The sequence below is a fragment of the Dasypus novemcinctus genome, chromosome 13 (genome assembly GCF_030445035.2).
Source record: "Dasypus novemcinctus isolate mDasNov1 chromosome 13, mDasNov1.1.hap2, whole genome shotgun sequence".
NCBI lineage: Eukaryota > Metazoa > Chordata > Mammalia > Cingulata > Dasypodidae > Dasypus > Dasypus novemcinctus.
In genome coordinates this window covers 27,617,701-27,637,935 of record NC_080685.1, presented here as the reverse complement: position 1 = coordinate 27,637,935, position 20,235 = coordinate 27,617,701, and the positions used below count along the sequence as shown (strand labels likewise).

Sequence of the window (20,235 nt, the reverse complement as noted above, 5' to 3'; positions counted from 1 at the left end):
CCATGCCCATGCCCAATCTCCCCTCCCCTTCTGCTCTGAGCATCTGAACTGGGGAAATCCCTGCTCCTCGTCCCTGTGGACACTTACGGGTTCACAAGCAGGTGCACATCCAGAGTAGAGTGGATGGAGTTGCTCTGGCCCCAAGGCCCTTTTATCCTGGTCTTGGGCTCTGCCCAGCATGTGACACAGGGCCTGGGCATGAGAGGACCCGCCTCCTGCCACCCACATGGGCCCTGTGACCCCGTGATGACTGGTGGCTCCTCACCTGCCTCCTGCACAGGGCTCCGGGCAGCGCCTCCCACTAAGAATAGGGCTGCTTAGTCAGGGGTGCGGGGTGGGATTCCTACCATCATCTGCCACCTCGTTCTCCTCAGAGACTCCTCACCTTGAGGACTTCTATCCTTTCAGGTTTAAAACATGACACCTTCCTTCATTTCTTCCTCCTCCTGAAGTTGACTGCTGTAGGTAGTCTGGTTTGAACAAATAAAACCCTTAAATCTCTCTATATGCCTCCTTTCCTTCCCCTGCTCAGCTAACCTGTGTGTGAGTATGTGTGAGCATGTGTGTGTGTGTGTGGTGTGTGCACCTGTACAGGTAAGATGATGGAATAGAGACCTGGCAGAGAATCCTGGTCCTGCTGATTTGGGACCTTTGAAAGTTATTTAGTTTCTCTCATTTTCCATTTTCCCAGCTATGAAACTGGGAGAATGCAGAAAATTACCTCCAGGACTGTTGTGAAAGTCAATGAGGAAACACAGAAAAGAAAAAAAAAATTTAAGTGCCTGATAGAGGATAACATGATAGACTCTCAACAAATGAAACACTAATCTTTGCATATAAAAGGGTAAAGATTTTTAAAGCACAGCTTTTTTCAAAAAGGAGTGGATCTTCTTGTTGTTGTTGTTTGCTTTTAAATGGCCCTTTTCTTATACTGTGCAGCTTGGTGCATTAACTTTAAGATGTGAATGAGAAATGGAGATAGGGGTGAAGCCCTAGAAATAGCAACATTGCTTCTTGGGTTAGAATGAGGGTTTGAATGTTACAGGGGTCCTATTGGGAGGAGAGGCTGAGAACCACAGACAAGAAAGAGTAAAATGAAGAGGAGGAGGTCCTGAGATATTGTAAGTTAGCAGTTTCATGTGTGGTAAAAGGACTAACCTAAAAATATCCCTGGCCCTAAGGAGGCAGGAGACTTTTTTTTTTTATTGACTTTGTAATAATATTACATTAAAAAAAAATATATATATATATGAGGTCCCATTCAACCCCACCACCCCTACCCCACCTCTCCCCCCCCCCCCCCCCAGCAACACTCATTCCCATCATCATGTCACATCCATTGCATTTGGTAAGTACATCTTTGGGCACCTCTGCACCTCATGGTCAATGGTCCACATCATGGCCCATACTCGCAGGAGACTTTTAAGATCAGAGCACTTACTATTTCATTTAAATGTGTTTATGCTACTACTTTGTAAGCTCCTTTCATCTCTTCCTCGTCCAGGTTTTCATTAGTTTTCTACAGGTTCACAGGCTTTCTATGAAAGGGGATTTTTAAATTTGTCCATTTTTAGTAAATTAGTGGAAAGGACTGTGTTCATTTTAGAACACAATGGTCATAGAGACAGCACTAATCACATGGCTAAGTTTTCAGGTTATCCAAAACCAAACCTAATTTCATTTCAGTTGCAGGCAAATTAAGCCAGATGAAATCATGTAACAGGAAAGTGCTCTTCTCCCCAGGCCCTGGCAGAATAACCGAATGGCCCAGAACTTGGGAATAAAATCTAAAACTTAATGAGCAAAATTAAAACACCACTGGTATCTGGTGAAGATATGTGTGTGTATTGATCCACATAAATACAAGCATCTAGAGAGAGACCAAATGCTTAGAGAGATGAATGTTTATATTTTAGACTGTTTATATGTCTTTACCCTCTTTCTCAGAACATCGATGATGGCTTACAAGTGCCCAGTCTCCCCTAGCGATACACTGCTTTCAAATCTGTGTGCTCTTTCCTTGATTCTTTTCCTTCACAATATCTAAGGCAAGCCTCTCTCACCCCCCAGTAATAATTAACACCAAATCATTGCAGACTTGCTCAGAGCTGCCCACTGCTTAAGAGAGGAAATGCAAAATTCTCTGGCTGCCCGCACAGGCACTGTGGAAGATGGCTCTGCTCTAGCTCTTGATTTAACATTTGCCACCTACTTTCAGGGGTATTCTGAAGCTGGAATAGATTATGTTCTGTCATTGATCTCATCTCTCCCTGCAGTACATGCCATGGCCTTTGCCCCTCCAGGACAATTCCATTCAAATCCCAATTCCTCTATCCTTCATGTGACATATCACTCAAGTAAGAAATTCCTCGACTGCCTGGCTTGGGTCAGATATGTCTGTATCTCCATTACCTCATCGTACAGACTATGCACATAGTGGAGAGCTGATGGTATTAACTTCCTATCACCACCATTAAATTGACCTTACGGTTTACAAGTAACTAATCCATATAACTTAGGTCATCTTCATGAGATCACACTCTGACTCAGGCACAGTGGGATGTGCTGATCAATCCTCCTGGGATATGTGCCCCATGTCTCACCTGGGCATGTCATGTGTTCTCCTGCTCAAGTTGTTCCAATGGGTTTAATAATGGGGAAGAGATGAGGATATCCATGCCTCAGCTCACTCAGGCAGGACTGCTCAGTCCCCAGATCCATGCTGCAGCACCTTCAGCTGATCCACCTTGGACTTGGGTGATGACTCAGCAGTGTAGTGGTATCATGAGGACTGTCTTTGAAGCCTTGGCTAGGAGATCACAGTGGCTTTGTTACGAGTTCAATAGAAACATTTTTGACTGGCAAAACATTGGCTTTGTTCCTATTTGCCAATGTGTCTAACTTTCCACCTCTTATATTGTCAACTTTTCACCATCTTATGGAAAGAAGAGTATACTGTTGAGGTCTAACTGGAAATAATTCAAACTGATGTAGTTTTTCTTCTCTGCTCTAGAGCGTGAAGCTAATTGGCAATCACTGTATTGTTTTCTCCATCTCTATGAACTCTTTAAAAATCTTAAATAATAAAGCAATACTCTTAAAGTCTAGAGGAAAATTCAGCTGCTATTTTAAAAAGCACCTTTTGGTTATTATTTAGCTTTTTTTTTCTTTTTTCTTTAGAGCAGTTATTGGTTTACAGAAAAAATCATGCTGAGTACAGAGTTCCCAGATATATAACCCCTCACACTCACAATTTTCCCTATTATTAGTATTTAGCATTTGTGCCATTCCTTTGTTATCATTGATGAAACAATATTGTTATAATTATTCTTTTAACTATGGCTTTCAGTTTGCATTAGGGCTCACTCTTTGTCTTGTACAGCTCTGTTTCATTATCATTTTTAAAAATTTATTCTGGTAACATCACTAAATTATATATCTGAAAGTGGATAAAATGGGAATTTTTAGGTTGTTTATATACTATCCTCTAAAATTATAATTTCCAATTGTTACTAGATCTAAGTTTTAATATATTGATCTTATACAGCAACTATGCTGAACTCTCCCATTAGTTCTAAATCATTGCAGTGAACATTTGTATGCATCTGTTCTTTCATTATTATATTTTTATCTCATTTGACTAATTTCTAGAACAATTTTTGCATAAAAGGCTACGCTCATTTTAAATATTAATTAATCTACTCCACTAAATATTTGCTGAGTGGCTGAATCACAAATTACTCTCCTGAAAAGTTGTGCCTTCTCAATTACAAAGAATAAAACACCCTTTGTAGAAACCCTCACCAACCATGAGTTTTCTGAGCCTTTTTGACCTCTGCTGACGTATTATGGCTCTAATAGCTCCCTTTCAAAAAGACAAATTGTAGTTCTTCTTTATCAGTGAGGTGAATAGTTTTCCCAATATAATTTCAGTGGTTATTGACCTACCTTTTTCCCTCCCTCCCTCTCTTCTTTCTTTTCTTCCTTTTGAATTCGGCATTTGGGACGTTTACCAAATATTTTCGAGGACTATTTCCTCGTTTTTTTTTTTTAAATTTATATGAACCCTATGTTCATTAGGAATATTAATACTATCCCTATAGTGTGTAGTATATTTTGCCAAGTTAGGTTTTAATTCTTCCATCTTTTTAATGGCGCTTTTTGCCTCATAGAATTTAATTTTTACATGGTTAGATGTATCAACGTTTGCCTTTCTATATTATGGATTTTGTGCTATTAAAATTTTCTCCAAATAATACTTTAAAAATCATCAAATACATTTTTAGGGTGCTGATTGTAATTGCGGTTACATGTCTGTAAGTATTTGGAATTGTATATTTAAAATTAGTCACTTTTATTGCACGTAAATTGGGCAGCAATAAAAAGGGCTTAAAGATTTAATAATAAGGATTTATTCATAGATATGGATGTATGGACCCATATATATGTGTGAGATGAAGGAGTCAGGTGGAGATTGATTAGGAGAAGGGGTAGGGAATAAAGAGCACTAGAGTGAGGAGATTATGGTGGGAGGGAGGATGGCGTCTGTCTCCAGGCTTTGTCTGAGGGGCAGCTTAGACATCTGAAGGGAGCCAGAGGCTGAAGAAGCAATGTTCACAATTAATGCTGCTTCAGGGCCTTGGTTAGGAGAAGGGGGAAAAAAAAGACAAACATACCAACTTGCCCCTCCTGCCTCCTTACCCACATCATCTGTCCACTCAACAGTTACCAATAGAACAATGAGGGGAACAGACAATGATAATGCAAGCAAAAACAAATCATTCTAGACCAAGCTGATGAGCAGATTCCATTTTTATTGTTTCATTTTAGGGAGCAGAATGCAAGGACTTAAACTGGGGAAATAAAGGGAGCTTGTAATAGAGCCTCCCAATGCAGGCCACAGAAAGAAGTGTCTATCAGTATCTGAGTTTCAGGGAGAAGACTCTGACTCCTGGGCCCCAGGGAAGAGGGCTCCACGGATCAGAGCTCCAGCCTTTAAGCCAGGACCCGGCAGCCATTCAGGCAGGCTCAGGAGGAAGAGGAAGTCTTCAAATCTTTGTATCCCTGAGTTCTGCTATTCTTGCCTCAGGGTCCACTTCAGCAGCAGCCCCCAGAGTACTGACCACTGCCCCCTCCACAGCAGCTGGAGCCCCCTCCACAGCAGCTGGAGCCCCCTCCACAGCAGCTGGAGCCCCCCGAGGGGTGGCCACAGCAGTCGGAGCTCTGGCGCCTGTGGCGGTGAGATCTGTGGCGCCTGTGGTGGCTCAGGCAGCAGCCGCCACCCCCAGAGCTGCAGCAGCCCCCAGAGCTGGGGCCACAGCAACCTCCAGAGCTACAGCAGCCTCCGGAGCTGACACCGCAGCAGGAAGAGACTGGAGCCTTGGGAGGGCACTTAGGAGGGCATTTGGGGGGGCATTTAGGGGTGGGGCACTTGGGTGGGGGCTGGCACTGCTGCTGGTTCTGCTGGCAGGACATCTCAGCGGTCGTTCAGGAGCTGAGGGAGAATCAAAACAAGTCAGACCAGGCCACAGAGTCACCTGCCCCTTCTTGTCCTTTCAGCATAATTTCTATCCCTATATTTAAAATCAGTTTAAAATCAGTTAAAAAAAAAAAACTTCCAGTAGTTATACTGCTTCTAATAGTTTATCAAAAGCTCTCCAGAATCTCCTTCAAAATTAGGCAAAATTTTAGCTATTTTACAAAGCAGAAAACTAAGATGAAAAATAAAAATTTGCTCAAGGTTACAATGAATTAATTGAATGAGTTAGTATTTTTAAATTGGTCTCACAAAATCCTAAAATTTTCCTAGAAACAAAGTCAGAGCTAAGAACACCTCTTTATGAAAAAAAAAATCTTTCCTAGAAATGCGTCCTAGTTAAATGTGTGTTAGAGAATTGAAAGGTCAGAACCGCCAAAGGTCTAGGAGATTCCTCAGCAGGAGCGACATCATTTGTAGTGGAACAACGGAGCATCAGTGGCTGACATCTCAGAACAGCTGTGATCTTCCCAGCCCTCCACGTCCTCCACGTCCTCAGGCTAATAATGGCTGCCATGGTGATTCTCATGCTCCTTGTGTACTCTTCCCTGGGAACTTTGTAAACCCATTCCCAGACCCAAGGCTCTGTGGATTTCATATGCCCGAAGGAGTCTCTGATCCCTTAGCCACTGTCCGGCTCTTCCTTCTGGGTGTCCAGGTTGTATTTCCTAAAGGTGCTCCTCTCCTGGAGATCCAGACTGGAGCAGGGCCCTGCCTTTCAATGTCCCAGAACCGCGGGGCCCACCCACTGCAGAGCAGTTGATTTGTCCAGAGTCCGAAGTCACAGCTGCCCACTTCTTTTCCCTCCATTGCCCAGTTGGCCCCAGACTCCTCGTCTCTTGTCCTCCCTCAGTCATCCTGAAAATCTCCTCTTCTCACAATAGGACTCCTACTCACCCCTTCCCATGGCCCTGCCCAATCTCCCCTCCCCTTTTGCTCTGAGCATCGGTCTTGGGCAATCCCTAGCTCCTTGTTCCCGTGGACACTTACGGGTTCACAAGCAGACGCAGGTCCTGTCAGTACCTCCAGAGTTGAGAGAATAGAGCTGCTCTGATCCTGAGCCCTTTTATCCTGGCCTTGGGCTCTTCCCAGCATGTGACACAGGGCTTGGGCATGAGAGGACCTGCCTCTTGCCACCCACATGGGCCCTGTGACCCTGTGATGACTGGTGGCTCCTAACCTGCCTCCTGCATGGGACTCAGGGCAGCGGCTCCCACTAGGACACAAGACATGGCAGGGTTGGGGCGATTGACATTGTGATATAATGCCCCATTTTCCCTTGGGAGGGCGAGCCTTGAAAACCTCCTAGTTCCTGTTTTTGGACTTCAGGTCTCGATTTCTTTGTTTTTTTATTCCTTCCAATGTTTGCTCATTGGGTCTTGACAATCTGATTTGGACTATAATTTAGAGAATGCTTTGAATTTCTCTATTAGTTCCAAGTCACCCTGCCTCATTATCTGAGGTCAGAAAACTTTAGTCTACATCCTAATCTGACAAGCTGCCTCTTTTTATAGCCTGGAAACTAAGAATGGATTTATATTTTTAAAAGGTTGGAGAAAAATCAGTAGAAAAGAATATTTCACAATGCACAAAATGTATATTCAGATTTCAGTAGTCTTAAAGTTTTATTTGAACACAGCCAAGCTTAATTCTTTATGTATCATCTATGGCTATTTTTACACTATAGTAACAGAGATGAGTAGGTTGGAATAGAGAACCTGTGGCTCCCAAAACCTAAAATATTTACTCTGTAGTCCTTTAGTGAAAAATTTGCTGACCCTTGGAGTAGCAAATTGCTTTTCAGAGGATGGGGTCAGATAAATCTAGAAAATAATTCTGGTTCTGGTCCCTATTAGCTGAATGTCCTTGTGAAAATTATTTAACTTGACTCATTTTCAGTTTAGTTTTTTGTTTCTTTTGCTTTTGGTTCCCTCAACTATAAAGTAGAGATAGAGAAAAAGTATCTCATGGGGATAATGTGCCAATCCATAAGATAATATAAGGAAAATGCCCTATAGAAAGGCTGTTGCATTGTAGACACTCAAAAAATGAAATTCCTACACATTCATAAATAAAGGAAAATATACATTATTTTTAAGTCATAAGTATTTTCACAGGAGAGTGAATCTGGTGCTATTTTGACTGTTTGTTTCAACTATTTCCTTTTTCTGTCCAAGGCCCCTTTGTTCTGCTAAGTATCTTGAACCACATAATATGAAATTGCAACCAAGAAGGTTTATGTGGAGTGGGACACCTCTGCGTGGCAAGTATAATTAGCATGACAAGGGGCCATGTGGTGGAAAAGAGTGAAACCACAAGGGAGAAGAAGGAATGCAGAGAGAGAGGGAGATGGAGCAAGGCCAGGCCACTAAGTCTAGAGAAACTGGCAGTAAGCTGAAGGGATGACTTCTAAGAGCATTTTAAATGCCTTGCAGCTTCCTATCCCTAGATTTTCATTTCTGTTTTCTTTCTTAAGAAAGGGTTTTCCATTCTTATACTCTCAGTTTGTTTACAACACCATGGTGAGATTTTCCAAAACCAAAAAAACCAAACTAATTAGTTAGAAGAAGGCACATTAAAGCCATAAAAAGTGAAAGAAAAAAGAAATAAGCTTCCCCCTCCTGTCTGCAGGTGAAATTTTGGGAGAGGATCTAAAATTCTCCACTGGAATAGTTCACAAGAGGAAGAGTTAAGCCAGTCAACATGTGGTTGCAAGATATAAACATGTGTTTGATTTTGAATGTATATTTGGGTGTGTAAATGTATATATAGAGAGACTAAGAATATATATGTTTATATACACACATAGATAGATTTTAGAGCAGGGGTTTTTAACCAGAGGTCTGTGAGCTTGAATTTTAAAAAATCAACTTATTATCTTTATTTTCTCTCACCTCTAAATGAAATCCAGCATTTTCTTCACTTATGAATGTATGCAATAAATACAGTAGTATTCATTTCATATCACCGTACAGCTGTTGCATATCTTGAAAAATCACTAATGCTCATCCATACTTGGAAATTAGAGCAGTTGTTAGACCCAACATTAGATCATATGTGATCACAGTCCTACTCTGTACCAACTATTGTGCAAGGTAGTTGGCCAATTATCTGGCAATACAGAATAGGTTGCCAGAGGGAGATCTGGCACAGAAGGAGATCTCCCGAGTGGTGTCTTTGATTTTTTTGAAGTATAGGGTCACCATTTTGCACAGATTAATCACAGGGTCTGCATAAGTTATCAAAAATTTCATTCCATTCAGTTATAATCGTTGTAACTATAACAAAATATATATATATAAAGCAAAAAATATAATGTCATGAAATAAAATACTCCTAAAATACTAGCACATTCAACACATGCTGCATGATTCTTAGTGATTTTGACCGAGCCACTTGTGTTGAAAATTCGTTAACCGTAACGCCAGCCACGTTTTTAGGTAACCAGTCATATCAAAGAAACACAGTTATGACATTACAATTAATAACCTAAACATGAAAAATGACAGGTCGAAATTGTCTTATGTGTCAAACACAAAGACGCTTGCACATTTATCCAGACAACTTAACCACCTTCGTTGTGCAGAGAAAATGTGTGTACTTTTCCCGCCACCTTGAAAATCTTTGTTACCTAATCTGTGCTGACAACTCAATGCCTAGTAGTCATTCAGCTACCAAATGGTGAAGGTGAGCATTTGCACTTTGGTTGCCCAGTGATTGCACTACATTTCAAGTATTTCCAGGTGTACATTTATTTAACAAATAAGTGAAAGTAGGTGAGTTGCTTCCATTGATTGTTAAACTTTTACAAAACTGGTCAGTTTAAATGATAAGTCATAACTTTTTGTAAGTAAGTTACTTTTATTTATTTATTTTTTAAGATAACATTTTAGTTTATTTGCTTTTATAATACATGAACATGGTACGTGTCTCTATTCGTATCTTTTTTTAATATATTTATTTTATTAATGAAGTTGTGATTTACAAAATATTAATGCATAATAGACAAGTGCCCATTCATCACCGTACCGCCAATGCTTTGCATTGTTGTGGAATATTCGATACAAAAGATGAAAGAACATCATTAGATAGAGGTGGTAACATAGTCCATAACTTATATTTGATGTATTTTTTCCTTAAATCACCATATTATTAGAACCATGTATTATTATTGTACATTTTTTATAGTTCATGAGAGAACACTTTTATATTTGTACTGATATACACAATCTATTCCCCACCACAGGGTTCACTCTGTTATTCATTCCCATAACTTATAACATCCACACACCAGGTTACTTTTAACATGAATAGACACGCTGGCTATAAGCGTAAATCAAGCATGTCCACTGTGAGTTTGTCAATGAATGCAATCGACGTTTATATTTTTCCTTCAGTTGCTGACATTGTGGTATATAACCATCTGAGATCCTAGCAATATCTGCAAATGTCCACGTACATTATAAAATTTAGCTTTAACTTTCCTGTATTTTTGATATATTGGATTATTATTCAATGTGTTAAGAAAGAGGAATATAAGTATAGTATTATATCATATGTTTTTTATTTCATTATCGGAATTTCAATATATGTAACTGATTTCCTTTGTAATATTATTTTATGCATTTAAAAACATTATTCTTGTGGAGACTGCTGGTGTGAATGTGATATATTTATTAAATAATATGCAGTATAGTGTAGGTTTAGCGTGATTTTTATTCTGATGTAGCATGTTCTGAGTGCAAGATAATTGCCTGCAAAAAGGTTGGTAAAGATGGTGGAGATGGTTTTATGATGCTGTGGGAAAACTTGAATTTCTAAATGTTTGCTGAAAATAACATTTTGAACAGATGTTGAACCATGTTAAGTTATCAGGTATTGTAATTATGGGAAAGTTGTGAAATGAGGAAGAAATGGAAGAAATTGCCTTGCCACTGTACATACAGGGCAACACTTATAGCAGTGATAAAAGGCAAAACATCAAAAACAAAGCTTTTACATTTTTTAATTTTTTGATACCCCAATTTATTTTTATTTTAATTTTTCTAAATTAGTATGTATTCTATATCTAACCTTTAAACCCATCACTATATTCCATTTTACTATTAATCCTAACATTCAATTTAAAGCGGTGTCAATGTTGAGTGTTATAAAACTATCTGCCCCTACATTCTGACAAGGGGTCCATGTTTTTCATCTGACTGGCAAAGGAGTCCATGGAACAGAAAAGGTTAAGAACCCCTGTTTTAGAGTGATTCTGTGTGTGTGCGTATAAGTGCTGTGTCTTGGCCTGCCATCCTTCTGTCTTCTCCCTCTATATCTTCTTCTACAGAATTTTACTAGAAATAATTGCCTATTTCTTTAATAGGTTGATCATATGTCCAAGGACAATTTTGTATTATGCCTTTTGGACCAGCATAAATTATAAATCTTCTTTTCACTTTCAAGTGTTTGCCAGTTTGGATGATAAACTACATAGTCGTGTTACCCCTAAGTAAAGTCTTTCAAGAGTCCTCAGTGGTTTCAGGATAAAATATAACTAAGTTGCCTTGCATTCAAGCACCTCTACAATATGACCCTATTCTGTGTCTACACGTTTTTCTTTGCTCTCTATTTTCAGAAATCCTTCTCTTACAGTGATCTGGCTTAACTTTGAGCAGACTACTCCTTACTCTACCTTTGTTTTATTTTATGCAATATATCTCTGAAATGAGACTGAATACTTACTGAGATTGGGATTTGGATGTGATATGTTTGCACCCCACCAGCATCTAGAAAAGAGTTATGCATATAATAGGAAATTAATTTTTAACATATTTCACTAGCATTGCACAGCACTGAGAGTTTCCAAATAGCTTTTCCATGTGACATAAGGTAATCATGGAAGTAATTGACCCTCAGACATGCATTGCAACGTGTATTGGCCACATCACCCTGCAGAGATTTGCCTCTCCATCACTCAAGTATGTTTGTTTTCCATGGGTTGTTCCAAAAGGCTTAGTTATGGAAGGAGAGGCCAGAATACTGATTCCTTGGTTCACATAAATAGTACAACTCAGAAGCCCAGCTCAGTGATTCCTAGGATGACAGTGCTGAAATGCCATTAGTCATTCTTCTGCCTCCAGGCAGGGCAGTGCCCAATAATCAAATAAATAATCAGACTTGGGCATAGATGATAAATCAGTGACACTGTTAAAAAGCTCTTAACATCATAAGGACTTGTTTCTACACTTCAGCTATTAGATTTCAATTGATTAGGTGCCATTCCAATAGAAAAAAATATTTATTGACAAGGGATTGGTTTTCTGAGATCACCTATTCATTACTTATGTCCTCTCCAATTCATGGGATGGGCAGGTACATTGCCGAGACCCATGGCAAGGCATCAATCTGCATAAATTTCACTCTGTCCACCTCATCCTTCACCCCCTTCCAGAGGTAGGATCTTGTACATTAGCAATTTTTAGTTTGTTTCCCTCCCTTCCAAAAACTATTTTTGTATCATAAATTATTTTAAGAAGCATACATTAAAAGTAGTAGAAAAATATTTATTATTTATAATTCATTGAGAAAGAAAATTATTTTGAGTGAAGAAGAAAAAATGTAAAAGAAAAAACTCTTTATTTTATGCACACTAAAAGTTAAAAGTCTATGTAGCAAATAGTACCATAAATAAAGCAGAAAGAAAACAATCATTTTTGGGAAAAAATACAGCACTTAAACTAGGAATATAGAAAAACACCTCTTAGAAATCTATAGGAAATGTGTAAGCAATGGGCAAAGGATATGAACAGGTCTTACACACACTAGAAAAGAGATACAAATGACAAAATTTTAAAAATATATATGTTCAATGTTAGTAATAATCAAATAATTAAGCAAAACAAAAGGAAATATCTTGTCTTTTTCTGGTACAGAATACCTATTCAATTTATACATTCATATCAGATTGAAAAAGATTGAATGTTTAACAAAAAACTCAGTTTTGGAGAGAATGTGTGAAATGGGGTAATCATGCTTTATTGGTGTAAGAAAAAAATGGCATAATTATTATACATGACAATGTGATAATTCATTAATTCGATACTTACTTTATGATGTGTGTATTAGTCAGCCACAGGGATGCTGATGCAAAATACCAGAAATTGGTTGGTTTTTATAAAGGGTATTTATTTGGGGTAGAAGCTTACAGTTACCTGGCCATAAAGCATAAGTTGCTTCCCTCACCAAAGTCTTTTGCCACATATTGGAACAAGATGGCTCCCGACGTCTGCCAAGACATCCTTTCTTCTCAGGACTTGCTTCTTTATGGACTGAGTGTTCCTCTCTTCCCAGGGCTACATTTCTCTCTGGACTCAGCTGCTGTGCTCACTCCACAAGGCCAGCTGTAGACTATCAGGCAAATGGCTCTATCTCTCTCCCCAGGGCTTCAGCCACGTGTAAGGAACCATCTCTATTCCTCTGTGTTCACCTCCTGTGTGTTCACCTCCTGGACTCCAGCTCAAAACTCCAGCATCAAAAAACACTCCAACAGCAAAACTCCAGCATCAAAAACTCCAACTCTGTCCTTTGCCATGTCTTTTATTTGTGAATCCCCCCCCACCAAGGGATGGGGACTCAATACCCCACTGACATTGCCCAATCAAAGCCCTAATCATAATTTAATCATGCCCAGGTACAGATCTGTTTACAAACATAATCCAATATCCAGTTTTGGAATTCATAATTATAGCAACCTGCTACAGTATGTAAATGAATTAGTATGAAAGTTGAGCATATTCTTCCACAATGTTTGAATATCTAAGATTTAAACCTAAGGAAATAAGGGAATGATAAGGAAAAAATATATGGAAAGATTCTTCATTGTGACAAATTAAAACTAGTGAGTTCAGCAAATTTACAGAATACAAGACCAATATGCTTAAATTTTTTGAAAATGACAGAAGATAATGTTTTTAAAAGATGCTAATTAAATAGCAACAAAATGCACAAGTTATATAATAATGCATATTTTACATGAGCAAATATTTATATATAAAATTTTAAAATTTTATTGAAAGATATTAAAGGATATCTTAATAAGTAGAGAGCTGTACCATATCCTTAGGGTACAATGAAGAGGAAAAGCAAATATTATTAAGATGAAGATTTCTCCCATTGTATTATATGTATTCAATATAATTCCAGTCAAAAATCCCACATGGCATTTTGTTTTGCTTTGTTTTTTCTTGGTTTTGTGGAATGTGATAGTTATTCAATAAATTATATGGAAGAACAAACACTAGTAAATATCATGGCTGATTATAAAGCTATAATAGTAAGGATAATGGGTAATATCACAGTGATCCTTGAACAGACCATTAGAATAGAATTGTGAATGAGCCTAGTTTCAGATACATACAAATATGGGAGTTTGGTATATGACTGGAGTAGTAGTTCATATCATTGGAGAATAATGGACTTTCTGATGCTCACCAAATTATCATCTATATAGGGAAAATGATATTAATTAAGTACATAAAATTAAAGTTTCTATAAAATATAGAATACCTTTAATAAATAATGATAAGGAAAGACTTCTACAACAAGGCATAAAATAATTTATAAATGAAAATTGTCACAAATCTGGCTATATTAAAATTATAAATTATTTTTATAATTATAAATATTTTTATAATTATAAATATTTTTTAAAACCACCTGTGACAGTCTGAGGTTCTTTTTGTGAATCCCAAAAAAAGCAAGATTTATAAACTGATCTGTTCTTCTGGGTGTGATACCCTTTGATTATACTGAATTCAGTTAAGAGACCCTTGATTAAATTACCTGTTGAAATTTGATTTAGTTCCTGCCCCTTCAAGGGGGTTTAGTCCCCATCCTCTTTGTGGGCCGACAACTGAGACTGATACAGAAAGCCCAGAAAGAAGCAAGACCTATGCCAGAACAGAGAGGAAGCCCTGATAGACAAGCCCTATGCCCTCCTGCAACTAAGCGAGAGGAAGCCCAGAGGGGAAGCCTGAACCTTTGCAGAGATAAGTGTCCATCTTGCTTCAACACATGGCCACTAACTTTGGTAAGAAAGCAACCTTGAGCTGGACTTTTTAGGGCCTTGAAAGTATAAATATGCTTTATAAAAGCCAATAGATTTCTGCTACTTTGCATTGGCACCCCTTTGGCAGACTAATACACCAACTCTAGGGGAAGATATTTGCAAAACATTTCAAAGGATTCAAAAGTGAAACATGTAAAGAAAAATCAGTAATAAAACAATGAAATAAACAGACTAGAAAATATTGCTAATTTAAGAAAAAGAAATTTGCAGAATAGGAAACTTTATTGTTCAATGACCATATTAATAGATGCTCAAGATCATTTATACTCAGGAAAATGCAAAATACAACGAGATGGAATTTCACACTCATCATTGTACAATTATATAAAAATCTGGTATCACAATATATTGCTAGGATGTGAAGCAATAGGAACTATTTTGCACTAAAGGAGTATAAAATGATGCAACAACTTTGGACACTAATGGGGCAATATATTCTAAAGTTAAAGATGAACATATCTACAATTCAACCATGCTATTCTAAGTACACCCCCCCCTGCTCCGAGCCTATCTCACATACTGAAAAGATGTAGAGACTGTTTAATAACCAAATTGTGTAGAACTGCAAAATAATTAGAAATAACATAAATATCTATTAATAAAAAACTGCTTAAGTAAATAGATGTAGGTTTGTAAGGTGAATATTATACAGCAGTAAAATGAACTGAGGTACACTAATTAACAGACTATCTCACAAATGGTGCTGTGATAAGAAAGCATGAGTGAATAAAAGTTCATCAATCATGAAATATTTCATTTAACAGGTAAATATGTAAACCAAACTACATATGTTTAAGAAAACATGTAATATATTAGAAGTATAAAGAAATGCATAGGGGAGTGGCATCAGCAAGATGGTGGAGTAAGACATTTGTGAAGAGCTCCTCACAGAATCCAAGAAAAAGCAAATGGTCAGAACTAACTTTCTCAGAACTTTGAAGGGCATTCAAAGTTTTACAGCAACCAAGGAAAAAAAAAAAGCTAAAAGTGGAAGAAAAACTGTAGGACATTTCATTTGCCCTGCCACTTCCCCTTCCTCAGGTTTGGTGCAACAGTGAGGGCAGTGTGGACCCATACTCCTAGTGCAGGCATCCACCTTCCTGGTGCAGGTATGTTTGCATACCTTCCCAGGCCCACTCCCCAAAAGACTGTCTCAATGTGATCACAACCTTGAACAACCAGGATATTGCAGCAGAGAAGTAGGATGGAAAGTAGTGTGGAAAAATGCCATGGAATAGAGCAAACTATAGTTCCTGGAGGCAAAATATTGTTGAGGCATAAAACTTGGTACTGGGGCCCAGGAAGAAAAACTGGAGTTGTTTTTTTTTTTTCATTATTTTTTTCTTGGAGGGAAAAAGAAGGATATCCAAGAGAATTCTTGCATAGTTGGATATATCTTAAAGCTACCAAACATGCTCAGGGCAAAATGTATCCTTCGAAAGATTGTAGAACAACCCACTGTTCAGCACCACTGATCTGTGAGCTATGTGTAAGAGCTATGTACAAACTAGGCTAAGCATTGAAGGGGAGCTCCAATGAGAAACAAATCTACACTGCAGCCTTTACAGCCTTCAACAATTAAAAACTGAATGAATGAATGAAACCCAGCGAATCCTGGGAAATACAGTAGGGGAATCTGACTTCCAGAGCTAACACATCAAAATAATAAAATGTCCAGACCTCAACACAAAATCGCAAGGCATTAAAAACAGAAAAACAAAACAAAACAAAAAACAAACGAACAAAAAAGCAGAGGTGGCTCATTCAAAGGAAAAACAATGTTACAGAAATTATCCCTGAGGATAGTCAGACACTGGTATTACTAATCAAAGGAATTAAGTCAACTTTCCTAGTAAGTTCAATGAGCCTAAGACAAACATGGATAAAGAACTAAAGGGATTAAGGAAAATGATACGTGAACAAAACAACAAAAGAAGGAATTAGATATTTTGAAAGGGAACCAAACAAAACTTATGAAGATTAAGAATACAATAATTGAATTTAAAGATTCACTAGAGGGATTCAGCAGCAGATTTTGACAGAGATAAGAAAGAGTCAGAGAACTTGAGAATAGGTCAATAGAAAATATTTTGTCTCAGGTGCAGAAAGCAAAAAGAGTGGGAAAAAAAAGTGAGCAGAGCCTAAGGGACCTGTGGGACACCATGAAGCATACCAAATATTCATTATGGAAGCCCCAAAAGAAGAAGAAAAAGAGAAAGATACAGAGAGAATAATTGAAGAATTTATGCCCAAATTTGACAAAAATACCTTAATATATACATCTAAGTATCTACTAGGAGAAACTCAAAGAGATGAACATCAAGACACACAGACGCTGGACATTGTGTCCTGCCTTGGCCCACTGGGTGGACTGGGGGAGAGTGTAGACTACAATGTAGACCACTGTCCATGTAGTGCAGCAGTGATCCAAAATGTATTCACCAGGTGCAGTGAATGTGCCATGATGATGGAAGAGGTTGATGTGGGAGGAGGGTGAAAGGGGGATGGGGGGGTATATGAGGGCCTCATATTTTTTGGGTAGGGAGTGAGCAAGGGTTATTAGGCTATGGTCTCTCAGCTTCAATCCCACCCTTCTGTATCTGCTTTATGGTGTTAGGGTTGGTACTCTGCAAACCACATCCTCTTTGCCACATATTCCTTCCTGTTTGCGCCTATAACATTAGACATCTCCACATTGGACCAGGAGCACTGAAAGGACAGAGGTAGTATTTAGGCTGCAAATGAAGGACTTCCTAAGTACATAGGAGATGGCTTTCACTCAATATTGGGGGTTTCTTAGACAAAGGTCTGAGCCTCCCTCTTCATACTGTAGCAAGGAAACCTGTTCTTTCACTTGTTAAGAGGAGCTCCTCCAGAGAATACAAGAAATCTCCCAACAGTCCCTCTAGAAGTGATACATCATCTCCTCCTCTATTCAAGTTCCAAGGACTAAGAACTTGAAAACTTAGTTCCTGAAGATGGTTTCAAGGCCAGAGTTCCTTAAAGATAAGGAAATAAACTCTCTACAGTGTCCCTGTAAGTCTTTTCATTCATCCCATAGACTTTCTGTTAGGCCCAGTAATTAGTGGGATTCTTAAGCAGTGGGGGCTGGATCCATTTCTCCTCTGCCTCTTTTATATAGGGAACCTACTGCTCACACATATGAGAGTCTCAACCGTTCCCATCAGGTTTGAGACCAGGATCACTATACAGTCCAAGCAGCATGAGAGGGTACAGAATGCCCTCTCTGACCACCTCCTTTCCCACACTTTAAACACACCAGACCAGCTTTATTGTGCCCCCTCAAAGATCCCAGGACCAGCAGATGCTAGTTTCCCCTCCTCAGAAGCCTGGATTCCTGTCAAAGGAGGCCCCTCCTTTGAGCTCAAAGACACGTGTGCCATTGAGAAAACCCCATCCCTCAGAGGCCAGGGTTTTGGCATTCCAGGGCTCTTCCTCCATGTTTCTAAGTCTTAATAATTCCAATATCATCCCTACCTTTAACGGAGACAGTTGTTGAAGCTGCTGCTCCATGAACCCTTATTGCCCTGTTTACACCTTTTTATTTTCCAAAGCCAAGTTAGTGATTCTTTATATTAAGCTCTTTCTGTGAAAGTTACTATTGTAATTTCTGTCTCCTGACTTAACCCTGATGAATACACAAACGTACTGGTTTCAGCTCTAAAGAGTACCAGGATTTGAAAGATACTGGAGTCTTGGAAACAAGTAAAGCTCCCCCAGAGCCCAGGTGACAAGAGGAGACGTAGCTGAGATCAGACATGCTCGTCTTTCTCAGCACATTTTCAAGCAAGAGAAAACAGTCTAGACCAAAATGGTGAACAGATTGTTTTATTGTTCCACTTAAGCCAGGGAATGCAAAGAAATAATCTAGGGAATAGTCTAAGAATTACTCTTTGCTGGGGCAGGTTATAGATATGAAGTCAGAGGTCAGAAAATGGATTTTTAGATTTCTGGACTCCAGGGCAGCAGGATCTTCTTGGAGAGTTTAAGGTCTTAGCTAAAATGTCTCAGCAACTCAGGCAGGCCAAAGGAAGATGAAGTAATGATTTCAAGTCTCTAAATCTGCTCTTCGCAGCTCAGGGTCCACTTCAGCAGCAGCCTCCAGAGGATTGACCGCTGCCCCCTCCACAGCAGCTGGAGCCCCCTCCACAGCAGCTGGAGCCCCCTCCACAGCAGCTGGAGCCCCCCGAGGGGTGGCCACAGCAGTCGGAGCTCTGGCGCCTGTGGCGGTGGGATCTGCGGCGCCTGTGGTGGCTCAGGCAGCAGCCGCCACCCCCAGAGCTACAGCAGCCCCCAGAGCTACAGCAGCTCCCAGAGCTACCACAGCCCCCGGAGCTGCAGCAGGAAGAAACTGGAGCCTTGGGAGGGCACTTAGGAGGACATTTTGGGGGACATTTAGGGGTGGGACACTTGGGAGGGGGCTGGCACTGCTGCTGGCTCTGCTGGCAGGACATTTTGGCAGGTGTTCAGGAGCTGAGGAAGAATCAAAGACAAGTCAGACTCAGGCCACAGAACCATCCTGCCCCTTGTCCTTTTAGCATTTCCATCTCTTTAGTTGGAAAAGCTTGAGATCAGAAGTAAAGAAATCACTTCTGACATTTTTATCACTCTTAATAGTTTACTAATATTACATTGTCTCATTTCAGCCTCAGTTGGAGAATTGGCAAGGATTATAATCCTCTAGATATGTAAAGGAAATTGCTATTTGCTAGCATCTCAAAAGTATAAGAGAAAAGACCAGGAAAGAAATCAGGACCAGTCCAGCATCCATTCCACTGTGTCACCCAGAATTCTGAAAATGTCTAATCTAAGGGCCAGTTTAGATCTCAAAGTCTCTTTAAGGAAAAGGTAAAAGCATTTCCCGTTGGAAGAAGTTCTCATGTTTTTGGTTTTGCAGGAATATAGAAAATTATAATTGCAAAGGGCCTTGGAGTTAATTCGTTCCCACCTACTCAATTTATTGATGAAGAAACAGAATCCAAAAGAGGTGAATTCATTGGCTCAGTGCTCTTCACTGGCATGTCTGGGGTCTACTCCCAGTGCTCTGTCCTTTAAAGACTCTGCCTCCCAGGTCCACTTTCCAAGTTTCATCTCAAGACTTCTCAGTCTTCTAGGTGCACCTCATTCTCCTGCATGGTTCTTCTTGGAGTCTGCCAGCTCTGCTGGTGTCACTGATCTCTTCTTTTTAATATTAATGTCTTCAGAACATCCCTTTCTATAGTTAAGTATGGCTGCTTTTCCAAAATTATATATCAGGTATACAAATGGCTCCAGAAATAATCTAGAAGTCAGTTCTTTCATTCCCTAAATCTTGAAAAATGCACCCAAAAGCTGAAAACAATTTTGCTTCTCTAAAACTCTAGCATATAGTCACTCACTTGATCACAGGTGCTCTTAGTCTCCCCCTCCTGTTTTGTTTACCCTCCTCCTTCAGATTTCCTAGACCCTCTTCCTTGCCAATCATGGCTCCATATCCCCCAAGGCCCTGCCTAGTTTCCCCTTCCCATCTGAGATCTGTCCCGGAGAAGCCTTTGCTCCTGGTCCCTGTGGACACTTACAGGTTTTC

The 20,235-nt window shown here is 39.4% G+C and overlaps 2 protein-coding genes across 2 annotated transcripts; both read right to left on the bottom strand.

Annotated features, from left to right (window-relative positions):
* Window positions 1-5,097: 5,097 nt before the first annotated feature.
* On the bottom strand, window positions 5,098-5,475 carry LOC131280802 (late cornified envelope protein 1D-like). Its single transcript, XM_058309290.1, has one exon. The coding sequence runs from the start codon at window positions 5,473-5,475 to the stop codon at window positions 5,098-5,100; it is 378 nt and encodes a 125-aa protein (XP_058165273.1).
* Window positions 5,476-18,757: 13,282 nt separating this feature from the next.
* On the bottom strand, window positions 18,758-19,123 carry LOC131280801 (late cornified envelope protein 1F-like). The gene has a single exon (XM_058309289.1). The coding sequence runs from the start codon at window positions 19,121-19,123 to the stop codon at window positions 18,758-18,760; it is 366 nt and encodes a 121-aa protein (XP_058165272.1).
* Window positions 19,124-20,235: the final 1,112 nt, after the last annotated feature.

Excerpts from the sequence above, each read along its gene's own strand:
- LOC131280801 (XM_058309289.1), bottom strand. The coding sequence starts at position 19,123 with ATGTCCTGCCAGCAGAGCCAGCAGCAGTGCCAGCCCCCTCCCAAGTGT.
- LOC131280802 (XM_058309290.1), bottom strand. The coding sequence starts at position 5,475 with ATGTCCTGCCAGCAGAACCAGCAGCAGTGCCAGCCCCCACCCAAGTGC.